A 27032-nucleotide genomic window follows, 5' to 3' on the forward strand; every position below is an offset into this window, starting at 1 on the left:
ATTGCCTCATAAATAGTCCTGAACGTTCGCAGAACTTGGATTATTGTTTCTCCGGTCCGGGTACATAACGACGAAATACGTTTTTGGAGTAAAGTTTAGCTATTTTGTTCATTATTTACTTTCTGATAACCTGATCCCTGAGGGTAATTTTAAAAATATTATTTGGTGTGTAAGTCGGAAGATTTTTTCCCGGAAACGTTTCCGTATTTGTCCGAAAAAATGTAAAATAAAAGGTGTTCATTCTATGATTAGTCTAATATTGCTCACCAATTTAAATTTCGCGGCATTTTCGCCTCATTGTTTCGAACCCAAAAGTAAAACTAAACCTCTAGACTAGTCTAGAATAAAAACCCTTAAAAAGTAATATAGGTTTCAATTTTTTGATTTTTCCGATTTAAGGAAAATTGTCCGGAAAATTAACAACCTTACTTTGAATTAGTTAAGTTATATCCAGATATCAGTTTCCCCTGATCAGGGCTGAATAACACTATTGGGGGCCCTGTGAAAAGTAGAATTTGGGGCCCCTAAATTATTTCAGACCTTACTTTTTGACTTTTTTTTAATAATGTCAAAAAAAATTGAAAAAACATTTATATCTCAAACGGGGCCCCCTAACCTCCGGGCTTAACCTGTCTATCTAATATATAAAGATGAGTGTATATATATATATATATATATATATATATATATATATATATATATATATATATATATATATATATATATATATATAAGAGTCAAAAGGAATCTACATTTAAGGCTTAGGTCGACCACATTTGGTATACTATCTCATGGTACCCTGACTCTGGTTTTCGACGGTTAGGGTCTGCAAAACAATTTTAATCAATTGAATTAATTTAATAATTAGGTATATCCGGTATATACAAGATACTACACTTTGATCTTAGCCAAAAGACCGAGTTTCTTAGTTCTTTAGGCATACACACGAAAAAAACTTAAATTATTGCATTTTTTAAACAAACCTTCTTCTATAGACACTAGGCCGTATAATAGAAGGCAAATTATTATGTAATCAACGTATAATTGGTTAATATTGTCATTAAAAAGTTGGTTATATTAGGAAATACCGGATACTTCAGCTAGCTCTCTAAAAATATAAATAAACACATTATTATTACATCGCTAAAATTTAATTAAGATGATATAATCAATATGCTAATATGAAAGCGATAAAAATGTTAATAATTTAGCAGCGTGAAGACGTTCCTTAATATATTTGAATTGACTTAATTTAATTTATTAATTTAAGTGTTATTTATTAATTTTTATTTGAAAGTGTTTCAAATTCAAATAGGCCTTGGACTGAAGCTAAATTTTTCTGTAGATCATGGGTGTACTTCATGTAGATTGCTACGCCATGGTAACGCTGCTCTGGACCTAGTGGATTTCATTTAATAGTAATAATAATCAGCTAGGCTAATACCCAAGGCACCACCTTAGGCCTAAGTCAACAATCGACTTTTAAAGCCATTTAATTTAGTTGATTTAATTTATCGTTATTTTAATTTAGTTCATTTAATATAATTAATTAAATTTAAATAATTTCATTTCATTTAGTCCATTTCATTTCATTTAGTTAAGTTCATTTCACTAAGTTCATTTCATTTAGTTCTTTCATTTAGTTCATTTCATTTAGCTCATTTCATTTAGTTCATTTCATTTAGTTCATTTCATTTAGTTCATTTCATTTAGTTCATTTCATTTAGTTCATTTCATTTAGTTCATTTCATTTAGTTCATTTCATTTAGTTCATTTCATTTCATTTAGTTAAGTTCATTTCATTTAGTTCATTTCATTTAGTTCATTTCATTTCATTTAGTTCTTTCATTTAGTTCATTTCATTTCATTTAGTTCTTTCATTTAGTTCATTTCATTTCATTTAGTTCATTTAATTTCATTTACTTCATTTCATTTTATTTAGTTCATTTCATTTCATTTAGTTCATTTAATTTCATTTACTTCATTTCATTTAGTTCATTTCATTTCGTTCATTTCATTTCATCATTTCATTTAGTTCGTTTCATTTAGTTCATTTCATTTCATCATTTCATTTAGTTCGTTTCATTTAGTTCATTTCATTTCATCATTTCATTTAGTTCATTTAATTTCATTTACTTCATTTCATTTAGTTCATTTCATTTCGTTCATTTCATTTCATCATTTCATTTAGTTCGTTTCATTTAGTTCATTTCATTTCATCATTTCATTTAGTTCGTTTCATTTAGTTCATTTCATTTCATCATTTCATTTAGTTCGTTTCATTTAGTTCATTTCATTTCATTTAGTTCATTTCATTTCATCATTTCATTTAGTTCGTTTCATTTAGTTCATTTCATTTCATTTAGTTCATTTCATTTCATTCATTTCACTTCATTTAGTTCATTTCATTTAGTTCGTTTCATTTAGTTCATTTCATTTAATTTAGTTCATTTCATTTAGTTCATTTCATTTCATTTAGTTCATTTCATTTCATTTAGTTCATTTCATTTAGTTCATTTCATTTAGTTCATTTCATTTAGTTCATTTCATTTCATTTAGTTCAGTTCATTTCATTTAGTTCAGTTCATTTCATTTAGTTCATTTCATTTCATTTAGTTCATTTCTTTTCATTTAGTTCATTTCTTTTCATTTAGTTCATTTCATTTAATTCATTTCATTTCATTTAGTTCATTTCATTTCATTTAGTTCATTTCATTTCATTTAGTTCATTTCATTTCATTTAGTTCATTTCATTTCATTTACTTCTTTTCATTTCATTTGGTTCGTTTCATTTCATTTGGTTCATTTCATTTCACTTACTTCATTTCATTTCATTTAGTTCATTTCATTTCACTTAGTTCATTTCATTTCACTTAGTTAATTTCATTTCACTTAGTTCATTTCATTTCACTTAGTTCATTTCATTTCATTTACTTCATTTCATTTCATTTAGTTCATTTCATTTCATTTACTTCTTTTCATTTCATTTGGTTCGTTTCATTTCATTTGGTTCATTTCATTTCATTTAGTTCATTTCATTTCACTTAGTTCATTTCATTTCATTTAGTTCATTTCATTTCATTTACTTCATTTCATTTCATTTAGTTCATTTCATTTCCTTTAGCTCATTTCATTTCATTTATTTCATTTCATTTCATTTAGTTCATTTCATTTCATTTCATTTAGTTCATTTCATTTCATTTACTTCATTTCATTTCATTTAGTTCATTTCATTTCATTTACTTCATTTCATTTCATTTAGTTCATTTCATTTCATTTACTTCATTTCATTTCATTTAGTTCATTTAATAATAATAATAATAATAATAATAATAATAATAATAATAATAATAATAATAATAATAATAATAATAATAATAATAATAATAATAAAATGCTTTTTATTGGAACACCTTTTAAGTTTTACACTTGTTTACAAAAGGGTCCACCGTCCATTAATTTAAAACTCAATTGAGCACTTCCGGGTTTTTACATAATAAAACATTTATTTTATTTTTAAAATCTTTATATGAATTTATACTTTTTAGTTCATCGTTCATCTTTATCCACACTTTTTTCACCAAATTTTCCAATTTTTTCTACTTGGAAATTATTTCTTTGACCCCTGGTAGCTGGTCCAGAATCATTAATTTCATTTAGTTAATTTCATTTAATTTAGTTTAATTTAATAGAAAGAAGTATACCTTGAGAGCCAATTATCAGATATCCAAGGATATTGGATCCAACCACAGGAGCCATGATTAACTTGAGCAGGGGCGTAGCGAAGCTCTTAGGTTTGGGGGATATAAGATTAATTTTTGCCAACTTAAAGCCTTAAAATTTCCAACTTCATGGAATATATTTTTCACAATCAACTGTCTAATTAAAGGGGAACGGTCAAGCTTTAACCAGTTAGATAGCCCTATAGCCCATTAAAAACTAAAATTTATGGCGAAAACCGCATAAAAAAATATTGATTGGTTAATTTTAAATAAAATAAAGAAATTTCGGGAAATCGAAAAGCGCGCGTCCGCCGCGGCACCTGGTGAGAAGTCGGCGAGACAGAAAAACAACGTAAAAGCGCGCGCTGCTGAAGACCCAAAAAAAATTGTTTTGCACCCGCGGCGCGTTCTAATTATAAGAGACCTAAGCCTAAATTGCGCGATTTTAAAAGTTAGGATAGTTCGCAAATCGCTCTTACGGGGTTAGGGGCGCTGGCGGCAGCCCCTAAGATGGCGGCGAAAATTCAAACCCAAACACCTGGCGTTATTTTTCGTTTCAACTTTTTGGGTCAAAAGCTATTTTTTCAATACCAAAAAAGGTACGTGTTAGTATATTGAACGTCTTGTTAATCTTTTGATACGGAAATAAGGCCCTATTTGGAAAACTTGGCCGTTCCCCTTTAATATCATAGTAAATGACTTTGATTTCATTATTTCACTAAAAATAAAAAATAAATCTACGGGAAATATTTGTTTTAAAGCAAGTGTCGGGTCTATCGTTGCCCTCTGTATTTTTGATTGGGTCTATGTAACGAAGATGGCTATGATTGCTTAGGGAAGGTGCTTCCATCTATTATCGACTTTCAAAAACGTATTGTCATTTATTCGAAAGTCAACGATTACGTGTTTGAAACACGTGATTGCAGAAATGCCAATCCAAGCTAAGTTTACTGCGCACGTGATTACGCAAAATCGAAGGAAGGGGTACGTCGAGGCACCTACTTTTTAGGGAATAATTTGCTTGCTCAACTTGTTTCAATTTCGAGTAAACTCTACGTTAGTGACATCTCTCGCTCGCCAATGATAGTAACCTTAAAATAGGAGCCCAGACTTGCTTTAACGCCTATGGTTTAAAAAGCTACGCGAAGAGTGTTTGGCGGCTCCGTTTGGCGCATTGATTTGGGAATATTAATCTAGAGGTTGAATCCAAACGTCGAATTCAGTATTTCGCGAAACAAATTTAAAAAAAAAAGAATACTGCCGTCTACTCCCAAATGACGATAAAACTTTATCATTCTACCCGTGGCGCCGTCTATCTCTCAATGGTTCGTTCAAATAAGACGCGTTTTCCGGCGAAAAGATTGTTTTTTCAAAAATAATGGATGGCGCCACGGGTCATATGATAGCGTTTTCTCGTCATTTTAGAGGAAACGGCACATTCATAATTTTCAAAAACTTGTTTCGCGGGGAGCAGATTTGATTGGATCTCTAGATTAATATTCCCAAATCAATGGTTTGGCGTGGAATTACGAACTTCCGACAGATAAAGCATTCTCTTGGTATTTTTGCGCTAAGCCGGGGTACACGAAGAAATGAAAAATGCTTGGACGAGGCTAAAACAATTATAATAAAAAGCTCATACGACTGCAGTTCGCGATTTCTATTCCGTCGTCATGTACCCTATTTTAGTAAAAAATACTAGCCATCCACCTAGGATAACATTAGGCTCGTGCGACTACTTTCAAATGTGTAATATTTCTATTGTTTTAATAGCTAGTCTTAAACCCACTTCAAGCCATTGAATTTAGTCTTTTACGTAGTCGAAGTGGCCGTTCACGGTAGACCTACACATTGAGTTGGGAATATTAATCTAGAGATCCAATCAAATCTGCTCCCCGCGAAACAAGTTTTTGAAAATTACGAATGTGCCGTCTCCTCCAAAATGACGAGAAAACGTTATCATATGACCCGTGACGCCTTCCATTATTTTTGAAAAAAAATCTTTTTGTCGGAAAACGTGTCTAATTTGAACGAACCATTGAGAGATAGACGGCGCCACGGGTAGAATGATAAAGTTTTCTCGTCATTTGGGAGCAGACGGCAGTATTCTTTTTTTTTTAAAACTTGTTTCGCGAAATACTGAAATCCGACGTTTTGATTGGACCTCTAGATTAATATTCCCAGCTCAATGGGCCTACATCTACTATCTAATGGGCTAAAATTAACTTTGCTTAGAGATGGTAGATACGACCAAAATCTGTTTCAACGATGGCACTACTTTGTCTATGGAAATTAAATAATAAAACAGCGTTGGTAATTTAGTCAGGATAGAAGAGAGTCAGATAGAATTAAGATATCTTAATTATCTCTGATAGAGTTGGAAAAAATCTAATTATACAAATATTCGGATTTTGTTACCAATGCGTCAGGAGGACCACCCATAATTGGACAAAAATTTATATTATATCGTTTTAAATACATTTTAACGAATTGAAGTTTAATTATTCGCCAACTTTAAAAATGACCGATTGAGCTCCGTCAAGCATTAAGCCCATTAGAGGCCCTAATCTATCTCTCTATCTCTAATTTAATCTAACTTACTTTGACGTCGGAAACCACGTTATAAAATATAAAGCGGTTGTTTTTTATTTTAAAGTTTTATTTTCTTCACATCTTAGAGATGGCAGCGCCCTCTTTTGAATTTTTGTCGAACAAATATTGTCCTCTGAATCCCACCCGTAACCATGGTGACTCGGCCGGCCTCCGCGTGAAGTGCATACTGCCAGCAGCGGGCCGTTTAATAAGTTCGTTTTTGCGTCTTCTGAGCTTAGGATGCTAAAATAAAATGCGATTTAGATTGACATCGAAATATAAAAAACTATTCAGGAGTATTTCCAAAAATTTGGTAGATAAATGTGTTATTTTATCAACTTTTGTAGACTGCCAAAGTGGCGTTAATAAAACTGCACCGTGCCCCTGAAGTTCATACTTATAGTGTAGCACGACAGAGCCACAGGTGGACCTTCGATTAATTAACGCATTGGGATAATCCAGTCTAGCAAAAACCTGGAAACCTATGCTGATGGCGATCTAGCGGCGAGAAAATGCAAAGCTATATCTGCGCAAGCTCGAAAAACGAAGCACAAATATATTCAGAAAGTAGGGACACCTGGCGTTTATTTTTTGAACTAGATTCGGCGTCCAATTTGAAAGTAGATATATTAACGGGTGTCGTAATTTACGTAGAAAAAATGTGTGCCCCATTTTTTGCGCATGCGCAGACGTTGTCACGCCTATCTTTCCTGATAGAGCGGATTTTCCATCAGCAAAGGGAATTTCAACGAGACCGGAATATCCCTACGCCCGGGCAGCGTTGCCAGACGTACGATAATTATCGTACATATCGATAATTTCAAGCTAATTTTTAAGACGTACGATATATATAGTACACATTTTTCGATAATTCAGCTTGCGCGTACGATAATGTACGATAATTTTTTAATTTGTCGAAAACCAGTTAAAACAGTTACTTTAAACTTAAGTTTTCAATCGGTCAAACTTTTTAAGTGTTATTAAATATTTTGATTTGACAAAATAAACATCAATATTTCACACAAAATTATATATTATAATTATATCAGGCGTACGATAATGTTTTTCTGAAATCGATAATTTTTTAGCTCTGGTACGATAAATTGAGTTTCGGGAACTGGCAACGATGCCTACGCGTTAATTAATCCAAGGGTATACTCCCTTAAGCCCCATTTTCATGCTCGCTGGTAGCGGGTAAAAATCGTCAAAATTCGCTTCCGCCACTCGCAAGCATGAAAAGAAACCTAAAATATCTGTTTGAAACAGATCGACGCGGAAAGTGAAAAAGTGTGTAGCTGAAGCGGATTTTGACGATTTTTACCCGCTACCAGCGAGCATTAAAATGGGACTTTATAACTAGAACCTGCTACAGTTCTTCCTTTGAATCATAGAGGAATAGCCTGGAGTGGTATTGATAGTTCTGATTGGGCTAAGCACTGACGTTCCTCTTCAGAAATCGCGTAAAGGGGGATGTAGAAACGGGGGGTATGTCGAGGTAGACTTTTATCTATTCCTCCATGTTTTCATACATTCCAACACAGGCAGCGCGATCTACCGGTTAGGGTGTGAAACTTTGAATTCTTTAAAAAGTCTACCTCGACTTTCCCCCCCTTTTCCCCCGCCTCGAACTGGCACTACGCTGTCGGATTTAGCGCCTTCTTTCCTTTCCCCTCCTCTACTATTCCTCCATGTTTGAATCCACAGTGTCACGGTGCCGTCTCAGCAGTTTCTGCCAGGATGTAGTTACTGTTTTCCCCACGCGACTTTAAAACATCACAATTCCGAACAAGGGTATATTCAGCATTTCATTTCTTGCAGCGTTTCGTTGGAAAAGGGGGTAGAAGATAAAAAACGCAGTATTATGCTCTTCCATCATTCTAAGAATAGGTGATTATGAAAAATATCGGTGGTCACGTGATTTGGTTAAGTACTACCAAGTTGAAAGTATCAAAATTGGCCCTTTTTGTCAATTCGTCTGGCTAGTTGGGCAAGGGTTAGCGAGATTTCTATTATTTCATTGTTCAATCGAAATAATTTTTCGTTTTTCGTTTTGAGAGAAGTTTGCAAAGTCGTTAATTTAAGGTAATTGATTTATTAAATGAAATATTTTTAAATTCTATCCAAATTGATTTTAATTCATTTTCAGGAATAATGGAAGCATGTATGTAAATATAACCTTGTGTCTTCTATTAAAATTGGGCTTGTTTCTTTATCAATACTTGGTCTAGAACTATAAGAAATAAAAAAAATATATAATAAATTTGTTAACTTTATGTATTTTTAATAATTTTAGAAAAATACTAACTTTTCAAACAATCAATCCATGGTTGGTGCTTTTTACTAAACGCGGACGACCGCGGGCCTCGGTAGGTGCAGACTAATTTAAGCAGCCGACGCTTTGTCAAAAAATAACAACTCCCGTGAGCCTCTGCGCGCAATTCTTTTTCATAATCACCTTACATCCTTTTTAGAAAATCGCTTTTTTGAAGGCCAATATCACCATTTTCAAGGTGAAAAGTTTTCATTATTTATACAAACAGAAACTTGTAGGTCCTGGTTCTCGAAAATATAACTTCTTGACGATTTCCTTGAAGATGTTTTATTTAAACGCCTATATAGTAGAGACCTTTTATCACTATGCTTTTATGGTACGCAATTACGCGTTTTAGAGGGCTATGATGGATGAAATAGAAGGTATATTCGCGACCAAAACTATCGCTACACACTCTTTGTTTTGGCTTAAGCAGATGCTATTGGTTTATCCTCATCGTTATTGATAAATTTGGCTTTATAAATAATGATACTTGCATTTTACTATAATTTTTACATCGTTTCCTTATATATTTTTTTTTATTCGGGATTGTAACATATGGGACAAATTCAGTCCGCTCGTCCACTGATTAATCAGGGTGAGATATTTGTAACGGCCACGCCAACGGGGGATACGTGGGGACATCAGACTATTGTATTTATATACCCCGTGCACCGCCTAAGCATTTCAGGGGTTTTTCATAATTTGTCCCGGCCGAGCCGTCGACCTGTATACAAAATTAGGAATCTCTTCCTAAAAAACTCACACAAACAAATATACACCCGTATACTTGTACCACCTACTCATGACTCACTCGTGAGTTCGTCAAAATTCACAAAGTTCGATATAACGCATTACTCGTTCAAGATCGTTGATCGTTTCGTTATCCAGATTCCGAAGCCCATCCATTTGGAGTGGTCTTCTTATCAAATGGTTCGTTTTGGGACAATTACGAACATAGTGCTCTGAGTCTGCTTCCAGAGCACCGCATATGCATTTGGGCGATGCAATATGCCCCAAGTTGAACAGGTAGAGTGGGAACTTACCGTGTCCACTTAGGATTTGCGTCAAATAGTAGTTCGTGTTAAAACTACTTTTGACCTTAGGAAAGTACTTCATAGTTACTTTGCCTTTCTCACTGACACTCCACGACTCCTGCCACCTTTGAGTCGTCACCTCGTTGAGCCACCTTTTAATCACCAACTTAGTTGGCTTCATTTCCTTCTCCTGTGGAATATCGGTTGCTGACTTTGCAAGAAAGTCAGCCCTTTCATTCCCTGCACACCCAGTTTGTGACTTTATCCAAGTAAAAGTGCCCTGAGTCACCATCCATTTCAACACCTTACGGATTTTATGGCATAGGCCATGACTGTTTTTATGATTGCTTATTGCGTTAATAGCAAAAAGACAATCCGTAAAAACCGTTGCACCATCACCAGGACGTTGACCTTGCGTCCTTAACCAGCAAATACTCTCATGTATTGCTAAGAGCTCGAGAGAAAACGCATCCACCTTACCATTAATGCGAGTGACCTCGTTATACACTTCTACACCATCCCTGTACACAGCAAATGTCACCCCTACTGGACAACGAACCGTCAATAAACACCTCTACCCCATTACCATTGGATAGTTGCTCTTTGATGTTTATAATGCCCCTGACCGCCGGGTGGTCCTCCCATGGGTCACCTGGGTAGAGGTAGTTACCACCTCATAACTCCACCTCACAGTGCTTGCTGTCTTCTCTGAAAGAGAATTACCTAAAAACAGCAGCTTCCTGACTCATCACCAGGTCTAACGGTTGTATACCAGCAAGGACCCTCAGCGCATCGCTCGAAACTGTCCGGTAGGCAAAAGTTATACGAAGGGCAGCAATTCTCTGTATTGAGCTTAACTTCCAAACCATAACACTGTTCTGCGTGCTCTTCCACCAAGCACCGCAAGCGTAAGCCACTACTCGGACAATACATCCATTGTAGATAGTCCTTAACAAGCAATGTTTTGCACAAGCTTTGTCACCCGGACACTGACTTCCTCGAGGTGAGGAAGAAAGGTAAGCTTGTTGTCGATGGTGACACCAACAACTTGCAACATGTCAACGTTTGCAATGTTGACGATTCCCATCTTATAAATTGGGAGTCTTTTCATGACGCTTTTTGCGGCGAAGGTGATTGCCGCCGACCTTTTTATGGAAAATCTCAGCTTATAGACTTGGCTAAACTTAGTCAATTTATCCACGATCACCTTACCCGTGGTTTCGAGAGCACGCCTGGACGTGCCCCAAAATAATGACTGCAAGTCATCCGCGAAAGCTTGGATTTGAGAATCCTCTGGGTACTTAATCCTCAGTGCGCTATCCATTACCATATTGAATAGCAGAGGTCCACTGCATGAACCCTGAGGGCAGTACTTTCCGTACACAGGTACTACCTGCCCTCACCACTGCCACCCTATCCTTCAGATAGTTAACATATATCTCATAAATATTTTTTTGCGGGATTCGAATTTAAAAAACCCACCCAAAAAAACCCACGGGTTTTTTTGGGTTGGACCCACCTTAAAAAACCCACAATAAAGCCCACTTAAGAAAACCCACCTTAAAAAGTTTCAAAAATGACGAAAAAAGTTTAAATTTATAGTTTAATAATTAAACTATATTAAACTATATCACGGGACTCCTAAAAAAAATTCTTTAGAAGGGGGTAAAGAGTCCACGGGACTCCCTCAAATTATATCGTTAGCTGTGTAAAAAGAGGGAAAATTTCGAGAATTAAATAAAAAGTTGAATTATTTTTCCCTTTGAGGCATCTGTATAGTGTATACTGACCTCCACTATTTCAGCTCTCCGAATATTAGTCGGATAAAGACTTGGATTCCCAACGGAGCTAGAGCTCCCCTATCTACTTATCTGTAGATGACCAATGAAAAATTTTGAAAACTTGGGCCTACCAGGGAAAAACCTCTTTTAACTTAAACAGGTGTGGCCCGTTTGGGGAATAATTTCCATACTTCGTTAGTCCATGGACTAATTAATTAGTTAATTAGTCCATGGTTAGTCTAAGACCATGCTAAGACTAACGAAGTATGGAAATTATTAGTCCATAACTAATTGTCTTGCTCTGTATTCCATTAGGCACAGTAATTGTAACAGTGCCATTGAAGACCAAAATTTTGCTTTATTAAAATGAATAAAGGTAGAAAAAAATTAAGCTCTATGGGTTTGGAATGAAGACTTTAATGGTTAAATTAATTGTGATCATATTTACGAGCATTTTAATATGAAAATATGTAAACTTTGATGTTGGTAATATATAATGAAATAATGCTGTAGTTCGATTACTGTAGTTTTAATTACCATAAAATTTTATAGGCTTTGCCTGGTTAGGTGCCATTTATTTTCGAATATAATATGGAGGAATAAAAAGAGATTAAAGAACATATAAATTTAAATGAGGGGGGGGGGGCAAGAAAGAGGGAAGAGTCCTGGACTCGTCGAAAAAATAGGTCGGCGGAGGGGTCCGGGTCCAGTGGACTCTCTTAAAAATATACACTATTTACAAGTCTGCCGCGCCGCCGTCATTGAGGTGGGAATATATAACTAGAAATACAATTACGGCTTCAGAAATCGGGGTTTCGCGGGACAAATCCTTCAATGACTGTAATCTTTATCCTTCGGCGGTGGCGCCTTCTATCTTTTCCAAAAAAATATATTTTAGCAAATATTGTCTGCTTATATACTTTTTTGCACAGGTTCACGTGTATCTTAGTGGTAATTTGTATTTAGATATTTAAATTACTCCTTATAATTTTTCCTTTATTTGAAGAATTTTAACAACAATCCCAGATTTATAAATTAACCCTTCATGATTACGTAGGATTATTAAGCCTTTCGATGTTAAGCAATAATCATGTTGGCGATATTTATCCCTTCTTCCTGCACCAGCTCAAGCAAAATTACCTATGACCAAAATATATACTTAAATATAAGCTTAATTTAGAAATTTTCCATTTAATTTAATTTTAATATTTTATAGTAAAAAATACTTGGCCATTTCGGCCATCAACTAGCATATTATGATGTTCCCACAAATTGCGTACAAGATTTAAGATATGGCAAACATTCATAACGAAGGCAACATTTATATATACAATTTCTTATCTCAAGTTGTTAATTAGTCCATGGGCTTTGGGTATAAATCCATAATTGCCTATGGTAATTGGCGCCATAATCCGTATTTTCGATCTCCCAAAATTATTAAGTCAATATTTTGAAATTAAAATTTCAAAAGGGGCAAGGTTTAAGGTACTAAATAATAATTAAAATATTTATCAACGAACTCTACTAAAATTACCTTAATAAAATTTCAATATCAATTTTTAGTTCCTTTACTTTTTACAAATTCTTAAAATTCTTCCTCTATTTGACTACTGTTCCCCTACCTGGAGCCTGCGCTTAGAATCTGATCAACTTCAACTCCAAAAAGCCCATAATCGGTTCACAAAACTTACCACTAAACTTAATAAACTTAAATTCCCAGCCCACTTAAAATTTCTTAATATTCAATCTACTGCATGGGACAGGTACTTGTTAATTCCCAGGTTTTGTAATTTGGTTTATATTTTAATTCTGTTTGTGAATTCCTTTGCCCCGTGCTTTACAATTTTTCTAAATCTACTTTGCAATTTTTGTTGCAATTTTAGTTTGATTTAATTTACGAATGTATTATTATGTTGTACCTTTTCGGTATGTTTGTACCCAAGCCGGGAACGTCTTCACATGATTCATTAAATAAATAAAATTGCAAAATTGGCACTGCATTTTACCTGAGAGGACTCTTATTTTCTCAAATAGCATCTTCCTGTTGTGGACCAGTTGCCTTATAGCCTCAAACCATTTCTTTACTAAAGTCGGTCTTTTAACTGGAAATTTATATATTAAATCATTGCTTCAGATAAATCCCTTCTATTCCTTATTTCTATTTCTTATTATACGCTTACTTATGCATTGAACAGTGGGTTTTGCTTTCCGACCGCTAGAGATAGATGGCAACATCGTAGAGTGATCACGTTTCAGATTTGAAGCTAAATTTTTGTTCCGCGACTATCAGATTTTAATTGTACCTCTATTTATTCCAAACCCAATGAGCACCGTTACGCCACCTAGACTCGTTTCAGTCGCGAATAAAGTTAATTTTAACATTTTACACTGCTATATTTAAGAATTTTTATCTATTTTGACAATAGCATACGTTAGATCGTAGGCGCTACCTGAGCGGAGCGTTGTGCCACCTAGACTCGTTTCGGTCGGAAGTACCAGTTATTTTTAGAATTAAATTTTTGAATATTTTCGAAATAAACATTAATAATAATAATAATAATCAGCTAGGCTAATACCCAAGGCACCATCTTAGGCCCAAGTCATCTAGCGACTTATAATGCTTTTAAACAGGTGGCCGGGTTACAATGCGAAGGAGGGTGGTGGCAAGCCCTTCATGCCACGCGAGCCGACAGCTCCCTACACTAACTATTACCTAAAAATAAAATGAAATTACGTAATAAAAAGACTGGATACTTCATGGCTAAAATTTATATATTTTTATTTACATGGGCGAGCTTTCGGACCGTGGTCCCTTTTCAAGCCGAGGATTACAAATGAAAAAAAAATGAAATATATAAATATTAGCCATGAAGTATCCAGTCTTTTTATTACGTAATTTCATTTTATTTTAAATTCTAAAGCCATGGCTGGTAAAACCTTTCAAATTTTAAATTACTAACTATTACTGTTAACCTACACAAGTTTTTATGGAAAGTCGAGATGATCAATGATGGCCTAAGGTGGTGCCTTGGGTATTAGCCTAGCTGATTGTTATTATTATTATTATTATTACGGCAACTATTGCTAAGCGCCTTCGGTCAGAAATCTACGATTTTTAACGATCATAGGTTTCAGTGACTTTTGGATTTAAAGTTGTGAGTCCCTTTAAAAGATTAATTTAAGCATCTGGAACATTCTAGTCTTATTTTCAGGACTTATCCGAAATAATGTTATTATCAGCAAAAATTGGCAGCTATGTTAACATATTACTAAGGCCTAACCTAACAAAGATTCTCCACCTCCCACGAAACATATACGTTGTTATTGAAATAGGATATTCTTTATTTAGTGAAAACATGGCTACGTGTAGAATAGGAAGAATTGTCGCTTCTCAAACTGCAGTTTTCCTTTGTGACATGCAGGAAAAATTTCGCGGAACTATTCAATATTTTCCTGAAATAGTTGAAGTTTCAAGTCGTCTGCTGAACGCCGCAAAAATATTAGATATTCCCGTTTTCGTTACCGAACAATATCCCAAAGGTGAGAAATTATGACGTTATTCCTGCAGTTTTAATTATTGCGATTAATCTATATTAAAATATTGATGTAATAAGCGAAGACAATTACTAGATTAGATTAGATAATCTATCTCATAGCATCGACCTCGGAATTTTCCGCTGGTCATAAGTGTTGCCAGCAAAATTAATAATTATTACCATTTACCAAACAATTTCCATTCTCATTACTTTTTCTAGTGTAAATCATTTATACCTGATCTAATAAATGTACATGGACGTTTCGGTGTCTTTGAATTTCCTTAACAAGTACATTATCGCTTATTTTCATAACAACGATTGGTCATGTGCCAAAGTGTCACAAGGAGTGGTCACGTTTACATAACAGAAGACGCTAGCTAATAGTCTATACGCTCCATGTGATATTTTCACTCATACCTAGGAAGATGAAGACTACGCTTTTATCCTCCTAGCTCATACCATGGGCTCTATGCTCATACTCAGAAATATATAAGCAATTTGTTCGCCGTTAGAGAGAGAGAGATGGAAATAAGCGTTTTTACTATACAAGGGATTCAAAATGTGCCGGTCATTAGGTAGTCCATGGATTAACTAACTAGCTTCGCGAAGCTAGTTAGTTAATCCATGGGTAGTCCAAGTTTAATTTACCACTTTAAAACTATATACATGAATCGTTTTAGGGCTGGGATCAACAGTTCCTGAACTGGGTATTGGTCAATATCCTGATGTTATACCTTTTGCGAAAACACAGTTTTCAATGCTTACTGGAGAGCTTGTTGAAGAGCTGAAAAAAAGCGCTCCAAACTGTAAATCGGTTGTACTTTGTGGTATTGAAACCCATGTTTGTATCCAAGGCACAACTTTGGCCCTCCTAGAAAAGGGGTTTGACGTTCATGTGGTTGTGGATGCATGCTCATCTCGCTCAATGGTTGATAGGTAATTACATAAGGTAACTAAATTTTTAGGTGATGTAATTTTATAAATTTTTCTTTAAACACCAGATTATACGCATTTGAACGTATGAAAGCCAGTGGTGCTTGGTTAACCACTAGCGAAAGTGTTATTTTGGCACTATTAGGGGATTCCAGTCATCCCAAGTTTAAAAACGTTCAAAAACTAATTATGAAGTCAGCCCCAGACAGTGGTCTTCTATCTTTATTACCTAATAAAAGTTTCTAAACTCTTCTGGTCATGGTTTTGTTTGGGTGTTATATAAATAAAATTAATATACAATTATAATTTCCCGTTTTAATCTTGGATTTTTTTAATTGAAATCTGGTAACAAATCAATCTATGAACTCCAATGAATTGTCATGGATCTGCTTTTTCCCATTCGTATCTCCTAGTCCGTTTCGCGAATATTCTTTGGGAAGTTTTTAATGGAAAGAGAAGCGTTTTATTTCGTCGAACATCAGTCGCAGTAGAATAAATTTTTGCCTTATTAATTTACTTTTCTTTTCTACCCTGGTCAGTTTTCTTTTTAAACATGATTATTACTTTAAAAACGTTACAACAACACAGTTTTCAAGTTGAAATTGATTCAACGGAAACGGTAATTATGATAAGATTTTATGCTTCGTCAGTGTAAGACAAGGCTTATTGTCTAGTGATATTTTTTGAGATTTTAATGAATGATGAATCATTTTAAAAATTTCAGTCTAAAATTGATACTGGATGTATCCTCAACCCAAGTTTATCTTTTAATAGCAAAATATATATAGCAGTTACAAGTTTGCCTGACACTAACTCAAAATGCAATGAATTTTTCAAAAGTCACGAATACTAGTACAACCATTGGTACAATATGCAAAATTAGTTTACTAATTAATTCGTTCTTGGACATAATATTAACTTTGTCATAAATTCCAATATGTAAATTAAGGCCTCTAAAACAAATCAGAGGATAATTCCACCTTAGAAATGTGACAGCTATTTCCAAATATAGAACCAGACATATTGTAGATTATACCATTTTTAAGCAAAATTAAAAGCATTATTTTATTAACAAGCAACTGATTGTTAATATTTAGCCAGTTGTATTAAACGTAAAACATATTTCTTACTTACCAAGTCTTATATGTCTCACTTGAAGTTAAGAATGCTGTGTCATCATTATTTTTATTAGTTGGTAATTAGCTATGCCTGAAGCCTAAGTATAAAGCTTCTTTTAGGTGAAAACCCTTAAAGAAAAAATTGAAGCTGATAAGGGTAAAGATTACCCCGCATCATGTCAGAAACTTATATATGCTGGTAATTTAAACTTTTAAGTCATTCAACTTAAAACTTTAAAGTTAAATTAAATTTAATTATGATTTTTTCAGGCAAAATTCTCATTGACGACAGTAAAGTTAGTGAATATAATATAGATGAAAAGAAATTTGTCGTTATTATGGTCACAAAGGTAAGTTTTGGTTGTTAAATTATAAATCAGTTTTTAACTATTTTTAAAATTTAGCCAAAAGGAGGAGAGAGTGGTGAGGCAGGTAAACCTGCTGCGGCATCCTCCGCTCCTAGTACCACTTCCGAAGCCATTACATCGGGAGAAGCCACTGGTAAAACAGAAGAGAGTGAAAGATCGGATAGTGCAAAAAAAGCTACGGAGGAAAAAACCTCAGGCTCTTCTAATTTAACACCAGCAATGGAAAGGAGAGAAGATTCTTCCATTGTGTAAGTTTCAATATAGATTGGATTTGGTGTTTACATAGCAGACAACACTAGAAGTTAATAAACTACTGGAGTATCGTTGACTAAGTGGACGATTTGCTAATATAAAATACTTATTTGCTTAGCAGATTAAAATATCATTTTATGAGCTTCTAGCTTTGGACGCCATGTAAACTGAAAAGGCTAATTAAGTATCCTTTTTTTAACACATGTTCTATTTTAAGGGATCCATCTGTAAACTTGAGCTCTTTAAATATAACAACTGCTGAGTCTACACTATTGTTGGGAGATGACTATGAGCAAACTGTAGCCCAAATTATGGAAATGGGATACGAAAGAGATCAGGTTGAAAGAGCTCTGAGGGCCAGCTTTAATAATCCTGACAGAGCCGTAGAGTACCTTATCACCGTATGTTCCAAACTAATTTTTTTCAGTTATATTAATAATAATAAAAGCTTTATTCAGTGATATTAGTGTTAGTTAAAACTGATTTACATAAAATTCCATAGCTATTACTTAATAAAATTAACTTAGCACTTCTTCCAAATATAATTTATTTAATTTATCTTTAGAATAGGTATGCACCGATATATCGGCCTATTGCGGCTTAAACGAAGCCGATTTTGGCTGATACCGGTATTAGAAAAATATTTCCAGGAAAAACTTTAAAATAAGTAAATTCTCGATAAACTAACTACTTGATTTGTGGTAGAAAATGTATCACATAAAATGAGAAGAAACATATTCAGATATTTTCTTGAAAAATTAGAATAAAATGGTATGGCAGTGCACTGAACTGTCTTTTATGATGATTTTATCATATACACTACTGTTATGATAGATAACTTAGTTAATATCAGCCACGAATAGCCGATATATATTGGCTGTACCCATATTGGTGAATCCCTACTTTAGAATCATTTAGTGTTTAACCAGTTCCAAAGCCCTACCCTTTTTAATCTTTAACTTCTGTTACTAATAAAGACCAAAATTATTATAATTATGTATCGAATTAAGTTAGATATATTTGAATCCTAAGACACATTGTTCATTTCTTATGAAATGTAATTTATTAACTAAAGTCTATCTTTAGGGAATACCTCCAACGCCTCAAGAAGTTCCAGGAGCTGAAACTCCCGCTGCTGGAGTGGTAGAAAGTGGTGCGGTTGCTCCAGTGAGCGGTGGACAAGAGCCTTTATCCGCCGGAGGAGGTAATTATAAATGGGAATTTATTCAGTAAATTTGGTCTTCATAATGTGTTCTTCTCTGTAGAAGATCCTTTGGCATTTTTGAGGTCCCAGCCTCAGTTTACGCAAATGCGCCAAGTTATACAACAAAATCCGCAGTTATTGAATACGGTGCTCCAGCAAATTGGCCAAAGCAATCCTCAATTGCTAACGCTAATTTCTCAAAATCAAGAAGCGTTTGTTAGGATGTTAAATGAACCAGTTGGAGGTGGTGGATCGGGAGGGGGAGGCGGAGGTCTCTTAGCTGGCGCTGGTGGGGGTGTGGGTGGCGCCCTACCAGCTGGTCTTACTTCGTTTGATGGCAATGTTGGTCAAATAAGCCCTCAAGACAAGGATGCTATCGAAAGGGTAAACAATATCCGCATTACGGCGTATAACTTCTTTGCTAACTTTGGGTTTTGTAATTTTTTCAGCTAAAAGCTTTAGGTTTTCCAGAATATTTGGTTATCCAAGCGTATTTTGCGTGTGATAAGAATGAAAACTTGGCTGCCAATTTTTTACTTGCCCAAAATTTTGATGATTGATGGCAAAAATATAAAATTGGAATTTTACATTGTATCATCATCACCACAAACAACCCCTGGGTTAAAATTTCTTCACCCATTCGTACCTTTCCGTTTGAATCATTTAGTTTTTTATAATACGAAAAGTTTCGAGGGTAAATTAAATAATCTTCGATATTGGTACAGTTGTCCCCCTAAAACTTAAAAAATATAAATAGATGGGTTGTAAGAAAATATTTAAAAATAAGAAAACATTTTTCATGCATTAGGAAATTTTTACTGGCATTTTTGAAACATTTCCCTAGTTTTGGTTGTTAAAAAAAGTTTGTTCAGTTAATCTATCTAATTAGTACTCAAAATTTTACTAGGCTACTACCTATAAAGAAAGCTATATCGTCAGGAAAAACAACACTCAATTGTCTAAGCCTTTTTGTCTTTATTTCATGTAAATTTACGCTTAGGCACTGTGGATTAAATAAATTAAACTTTATTTGATTTAAATTTACATAATTTTTCGAACATTGGCTGCGAAATGTTAGGGTGTTGGCTCATGGTGAAAGTGAATTAAAGCCAATTGAAAATAGTATTTTCAATTGAACTAGAAACGCCATTTGTGGAAGTCGGGGAGAATTGTTTTAAAATATTTATTTCTGCCTACGATTTTGGTATTTATGAATAATTAAGTCAAATTGGTAATTTAAGTTTTTATATTAGTTTCATGGACAAAACTTGCTAATCTCAAAATATTGGGTTTTCAAGTGACATTCCTGTACATGTTGGGACGTAGAAGGTTTATTTACCTGCTTTTTGTACTCTTAATAGAGAAGGCAAATTAGGATAGGTCAAATTCCCACCATTTTACTACTAAAACTGGATGTTAGAAATATTACTTTGTTGAACCACCATAAATGTCCCATTTTAAAGTAGAACCAGGGTTATTCAACTTTTACGAGGTTGGATTACATCTTTATACCAGTAATATCAAAGCAGACCAAAGAGTGTATGGTGAAGTTTCGTAAAAAAAATTCATTAAATGCGTAATATATTGATGCCATCCCCAAGCGTCTGTAATTTAACCTTCTTAAGTGTAATAGCCCTGGTAAAACCAATCGAAACTGTTTGTTTAGGCTCCTCTTTAGCTTAGATTTGTTCCAATTCTCTGATCAATTCATCAATAATAATTTCTACTCCCTTAAATGGAGTATAACCCCTCTTGTTTGGTAGAGTGCGTTTAGACTATACCAAGTAGTGTCCACAAGCCTTCCTAGTGAGGGGTGGCAAGTAGTTATTTTAGTTAGGGTGTATAACCTTTTTCGGAAATCGGGGTAAAACCCAATAAAACTAACTCCTTACCACCCCTCTCTAGGAAGGCTTGTGTTAGCTACTCGTATAGTCTAAGTGCACCTTACCCAACAAGAGGGGTTCAACTCCCTTTAACAATAACCTCACAATTGACATACTGTTGACTCAAGCTCATGAAAAAAATCACTAGGTAAATTTGCAAGGAAAAATATCAACCATTTCTAGTCCAACAGATGCGACGACTGTTGACGCTGAACCAATAATCCTAAATTTTCTAGGTTCATTAACATTATAAGGTAATAACGTAGTTGGTTTGCTGGTTTCAAAGAGTTATTATAAAATAATAATTTCAATATATTAAAAAAGTTTTGAATATAGTTTAAAGTCTACTTTATTTACAATGAATTCTAAAGTGCCCCACACATATTGTAATGCAGGTTATATTATGATTATTGATTTTTTTTAATATCACTTATAATTTTCAAAAGTATTATATTAATTATTTAACGCAAGAATGGCTTTATGCCCTAGCTCGTCAAAAAATAAAAGATTTAAAAAGGGGATAAATAGGCAGGTTTTAACTGCAAATTTTATTTTAGGCTGTTTAAACAGTAATATTGTAGAAAGAAACTTTTAGATGTTTAAATCACACGGATTCCAAGACTTTTGTAGTACATCTTCTGATACGTTTCTCATTTTAAAGAAGTAAGTACCTCACAGCACACCTTGTAATGAAATATTATTACTTTAGGGTATACTGTCAGTGGTCGCTAACATTTCCATTTAAAGTCCCAATTCCATTTGAAACTGCTTCAATTTCCTTTAAGAAAATAAAATTATACAAAAACATTTAAGTATTAGCAAGAACCATAGTTTTAAATTTTTCAGTCAGGTTTCCCCAATGATAATAAATAATTATTTCCTTTCTATTACAACCTAATGGAGAAGACCACTAAAGTCATTGCCTTATACAGTTTTAGTTCCAAGTAGAACAATTTAATTATACAATTAACACTAATTTTCACGGGACAGCGTAGTGTTTAAAATAGGTTTACCATTTAACATTCAAAATATAATTAATTATTAAAACGTATTAAAGGAAATTTCAAGGTGCAAAAATATGGAAAATCAACAAATTTCCCCTAAGAATATATCAGAAAATGTGCAATTGAGGCTATTCCTTGTACTTTTATAACTTTCGAGTATGATTTCTTAGTAGAAAGATTAAAAACTTACTATTTGTTATCATTATTTATCCCCCTCTGAATTTCCGTGTTTTATCTCATCCCAACCACAACTCTAATTCATTGTGTATGCGTTAAGTTTTTACAAATATCGGCTTCTTTGTGTTTCAAAAGTTGAAGAAAACCCTAATTTATATAAATAAGCACTAAATTTAACTACATTCAATCTGAACTGCTCATTACAATGGTTTTCACTATAAAATTAATTTCAATAAACCTAAAAGCTCATATTCGAGGTAGAAATTAGCTCCTTACAGAGCGTTCTCTTGAAAGTAGAAATAGAAAGAAAGGTTGAAATAATCTTATTCAGTTATAATGAAAGAAAATGTTAAGAAGCTAACCCACAAAACATATCCATACTAGGTTACATTAACAGATCCTAATCAATAAAATAATATATACCTCATCAGATTTCTTGCCATCATCTGCATCATCGTCATTTTGTTTGTTTTCCTCCTCTTGTTGTTTTAGTTGCCACATTGGAATGCTTAAGCTAGAGATGGGTGCAGCGGGAAACTGGCTCCTAAAATTTTTAAATAAAAAGTAAGTATCCCCCGAAGTCAATATAATATTATTTGACTTACCGACTTAATAACAATGATTTTATGGAAGCCACATCATTTTTTATATCAGATAAAGATATAATGTCTTGAGCTTGTACTATAGTATCACTACCAAGCAATAGCTGAAAAGAGCGTACTTAAATTTATCATTTCATTTTATCAAATAAAATTTAAATAATTTACAACTCACAGCTTGGTCATCACTCTCAACTGTTTTAGTTTGCTGTCTACATAACGAAGACTCCAAGCAAACTAGAGAATGACGAAGTTGGGTTAGTGATTTATTTAATTCTGTTAAATGCCTTTCAATTTTTGACATGCGATCTTCTTCCTCTTTCTTTTTGCCAATTATCAAAGGTTCGATGAATTTCTAAAAATGGGCAATTTCATTCCAGAGATTAATAAAAGTAAAAATTTCAAATAAAAATTGACTGTTACCTTAAAGATATAATAAAACCCATAAAAAGTTGCACCTATCACCATCAACGAAGAAGCGAATTCCTTCCACCGATACCAAATGGACATTTCTCTGTACACCATCACTGGGCCAGCTGTGATTCATAATATTATTACTAAATTCTCAAATTAAATGTACTAGATTCTATATTCCCACCTTGCTGAAATGGGGCTATATTATTTGAATTATTTGAAATACTGCTTTGGTTAGGTTGTACTTCATTATTTTTTGAGTTAATCCTTTCTATAGCTACGTCAATATCGTCATTTGTCAGTCCTAAGTAAAAATCAACATGTCTATATTTCCAAAATGTAAGGCTGAAGAATGAATTGGTGTAAGGTTAAGAAAACCACCTTTTCGCAGCAAAAAGGCTCGTTTTTGAGAAAGAGGAACATTTTTAACTTTGGAATTATTAAGAAAGTGCATTGCCGTTGTGATCTGTAGTAGTGGATTAGAAACAAGGAAGTTAAAACCATTCTTTGGCGGTAATTATTTTGATATAATTACCAACATATCTCTGTCTAATGCTGGTGAGTTTGGAACATTTTTTGTGGCTATGATTGAACTTGATTTATTCGAATCACTGCTGCTCTCCGTTTCCTGTAATTATAGAGAAGATTGATTTAAATTAAATATTGGAAGAGGAAAAAAAAGGGAACATTCTTTAGGCCTTAGTAATACCTGTGCTTCCTCTAATGGTCCGTGCTCCTTTGAGTCGTTATCATTGGTTTCTTCAACCATTTTGCTGAAACTTGTAATATTTTTTCCACTGAAATATTTCAATTTACAGTATTAAAAGCTATTGATACATTTAATTGTATTTTAACCCTGATTATCTGATATACGATAATACAGATATTTTCACCATGTCGTCTGCTAATTTATCTTATTCGCAGAACTGCCAAATGCGAAGTGCAAAATACTGTTTTAACTATGGTCTATGGTTTTAACTAATTTATTTTTTCTTTAAGCTGCTAATAGGTGGTTTCTTTTCGCCAGGTCTCGGATTAAAACTGTACTCTTTTTACCCTAAAACGTTTTATTAGTCTGTTCCGGGGATGAGATTTACTCCGCCCCATGAACTATTCGCTTGTTCCGGAGTATTAAGGTTACTCTTTTTACTCCTTCTCAGTGCCGGATTAAGGACTAGGCCTACTAGGCACTGGCCTATGAAACCCCACCACTGATGAAGCTTGGAGGAATAAAACAAGTATACAGGAGTTGCGGAGAGCTGCGAAATCGGTTTCGTCAGTGACCGTGAACTCGCGCGAGACGGAGGGGTTCAAACGCGACTAGCGCCAACTGCATACGGAATTTTGAAACTATTCTCATTTTATAGCATTGTTTTCGCGTCGTCTGGTTTGTTTTATTCCTCCAAACAAATACGAGTCATTTTGGAAAAAGGCGCAAGGAATTTAGAAAGGTTTCAAAACAAACCAGACGACGCGAAAACAATGCTATAAAATGAGAATAGTTGCAAAATTCCGTATGCAGTTGGCGCTAGTCGCGTTTGAACCCCTCCGTCTCGCGCGAGTTCACGGTCACTGACGAAACCGATTTCGCAGCTCTCCGCAACTCCTGTATACTTGTTTTATTCCTCCAAGGATGAAGTCAATGGATTTTCTTCGGGACATGCGAGTTTTGCGTTTTTATGCTTTCCTTATAAAGCCTGGTTTTCACTGGGCTAAAATACAGCGGAATTGACTTTCCGCGCCGTTTGCGGAAAAATATTTTCCGCAAAATTTGACGGAAAGCTTGCGATATTCCGCGACCAAGCGCGGAATGGAAGTTCTATTTTTCCGAATTTTTAAAACGCAACGCAATGTGCTAACCAATCAGTGAAGATCGTGCGTTGACGTCACTTGCTTACTACTCTCGGTTTGATTCAATTTGTTAGGCTTAAAAAGCGACGCGTTTATTTTATAAACATTGTTATTGTAATTTAGTCAGTTTGTCACGATGACTTCTAAACAAAAAAGAATGAATGAATAAGAGGTTCGCGCTTATCCTTTTTTATATGACAAAGCAAATAGATGTTTTAAAAACCATGAAATGAAAGAAAATCTATCTATGGCGTCCATTTTAATTCGGTGAGTCAGTAAAGATACAATCTTCAGCGCACGCGCTATCGAAACTGCCAAATTACAAACCGCTTGAAAAAATCCCCAGTGAAAACCAGTTGCGGAAAAGCCTTGGAAAATCCGCCGGAAATATATTTGCGTAAAACAGTTTCCGCCGTTTTTTAGCCCAGTGAAAACCAGGCTTAAGGACCCACCAAAATCGGCCTAGGGCCCCACCTTCAGTAAATCCGGTACAAACTATTTGCCACCACGTAATCGAAGTAAAATGACGTCATAACCTTTCTCATCTTACCCTAATCCGAAATCCCGGAACAAGCGAAAAGAAAAATGCATGTCTCACTGGTTATTATCAAGGAAAGATTACAAAACTTTGTTACGCATTTATTTAAAATTTTAGCCCAGAATCGTCCCCGAAGCAGTGCTCTTAAAAATATTGCTTACCTCATTGTGAAATCGCTATCTCTTGAATTATAACATCACACGTAAAATCTATTTGATCCGAGTGAAAGTGGAGAGCAGTTTCGGAGCAGCCCAAAGAAAAACACCATACATCGTGGGACATGGTGCCCCCCCCCCCCTTTTTGCCCTTTCCCTGAATAATTTATTTATAATAATTGAGCACTCGAAGATGTGATTATGAAGTGGTTCTGCCATTTAGAATGGTTTCTATTCTGGGAAGGAATGCCAGTTTATCATAGTATCTTCAAACAAGTCGGCCAAGGTCGTAATATTAGTTCCACATGGATGAATTAATTAATTATTCTCTAAGCCTTGGCGCGTGTCAAAAGGTTTACGCATAACGTCAGACGTAAGCTTCTGTATCTGTATTGTAAGTTTGAGCTCTGTATCTCAAATCCAATAGGAACTACGAAGAAAATTCGCATAGGCTCACTAATTACCCTTGGCGCGGGTTAAAAGAGTTAAACATAGGGTGAGACTTCAGCTTCTTAACTGTATTAAAAGTTTGAGCTCCGTATCTCAAATCCAGTCGAAACTACGAAGTAAATTCGTGTAGGATCTATAAGCCTTGGCGCGTGTTAATATGGTTAAGCCTTGGATGAATAATAAAAGCTAACGCTTACTGGATATATAACACGTACCTTCATCAACGCATTCGCGGGCGTCTCTCAAACTTTGGAGAAAACGGTGGGGTAGCGAGGGGGGGGGGGAGACAATTTAGTGGGACAAGCTTCGCGGCGCGTGCGCGAGATTTCAAACTAAGTGAAATAACGTCAGTTTGAAATTTGAGTCCTGTTTTCGGCTTCGTGTGGAATCATTGTAAGCTATTAATAGTTAAATCGTTATTACTTAATAATTCAACGGTATAATACGGTACAATAATGTTATAAAATGTTAAGAGTCAAACATATTGTTTATACCCTAAATTTTCATTGTTTTCACAATGTCACCGAAAGTTGATTCCGGCCACTGAAACTCATATCTAAAACAATAAATAATTAATACTTACGTAAATAATAATAACCATAATATGCGGTACTTACTTAAAAACTACAAACAATAATAATTTCTATACAAGAGAATAACATAGGGTAGAAACACGTGCGCCCTTATTAAAAAGCTTGTCCCACCAAAACGCGAAAAATCGATAGAGGGCGCTGAAAGCAATCCCAAAGTTTGGTGGACGCGTAAAACCGAAAGTGAAATATCCAGTAAGCGTTAGCTTTTATTATTAATCCAAGGTTAAGCATAGTGCCAAACGTAACCACCTTTACCTATATTCAAAGTATAAGCCCCATATTTCAAATCCAATAGGAACTACGAAGATTATTAATTTTTCTCTAAGCCTTGGCGTTTGTCAAAAGGGTTAAGCATATCGTCAGACGTAAGCTTCTTTATCTGTATTCTAAGTTTGGGTTCAGTATCTCAAATCCAATAGAAACTAATCTATTAATAACGCTTTACCCGGGCGATTTTTGGGAACTTTCATACTCGGCGTAAAGCAACGCTCGAAATCGGAAAAGGGGGACTGTT

The 27032-nt window shown here is 34.5% G+C and overlaps 3 protein-coding genes across 4 annotated transcripts; 2 read left to right on the top strand and 1 right to left on the bottom strand.

Annotated features, from left to right (window-relative positions):
• Window positions 1-14710: 14710 nt before the first annotated feature.
• LOC149923599 (isochorismatase domain-containing protein 2-like) lies at window positions 14711-16217 on the top strand. Its single transcript, XM_090160519.1, has 3 exons — window positions 14711-14983; window positions 15660-15915; window positions 15981-16217. The coding sequence occupies exons 1-3, from the start codon at window positions 14800-14802 to the stop codon at window positions 16156-16158; spliced, it is 618 nt and encodes a 205-aa protein (XP_090016645.1). The 5' UTR covers window positions 14711-14799; the 3' UTR covers window positions 16159-16217.
• A 113-nt stretch (window positions 16218-16330) lies between these two features.
• On the top strand, window positions 16331-19888 carry Rad23 (UV excision repair protein Rad23). 2 transcript variants are annotated; one of them, XM_090160199.1, is made up of 8 exons: window positions 16331-16531; window positions 17151-17229; window positions 17301-17380; window positions 17435-17646; window positions 17868-18051; window positions 18737-18854; window positions 18916-19238; window positions 19304-19888. In XM_090160199.1, exons 1-8 carry the CDS (start codon window positions 16466-16468, stop codon window positions 19412-19414), a joined length of 1173 nt encoding a protein of 390 aa, XP_090016325.1. In that variant the 5' UTR covers window positions 16331-16465; the 3' UTR covers window positions 19415-19888. The 2 variants fall into 2 exon arrangements, with proteins under 2 accessions (XP_090016325.1, XP_090016326.1); XM_090160200.1 differs by having other exon boundaries at window positions 16332-16531; window positions 18919-19238.
• Window positions 19889-21086: 1198 nt separating this feature from the next.
• On the bottom strand, window positions 21087-23835 carry Pex14 (peroxisomal biogenesis factor 14). Its single transcript, XM_090160201.1, has 9 exons — window positions 23641-23835; window positions 23467-23559; window positions 23313-23397; window positions 23116-23235; window positions 22941-23053; window positions 22693-22872; window positions 22524-22624; window positions 22342-22462; window positions 21087-21515 (listed from the first exon to the last, which is right to left on the bottom strand). Exons 1-9 carry the CDS (start codon window positions 23698-23700, stop codon window positions 21456-21458), a joined length of 933 nt encoding a protein of 310 aa, XP_090016327.1. The 5' UTR covers window positions 23701-23835; the 3' UTR covers window positions 21087-21455.
• Window positions 23836-27032: the final 3197 nt, after the last annotated feature.

The sequence above is a fragment of the Leiobunum rupestre genome, chromosome 10 (assembly GCF_980474605.1).
Source record: "Leiobunum rupestre chromosome 10, qqLeiRupe1.1.hap1, whole genome shotgun sequence".
Lineage (NCBI taxonomy): Eukaryota > Metazoa > Arthropoda > Arachnida > Opiliones > Sclerosomatidae > Leiobunum > Leiobunum rupestre.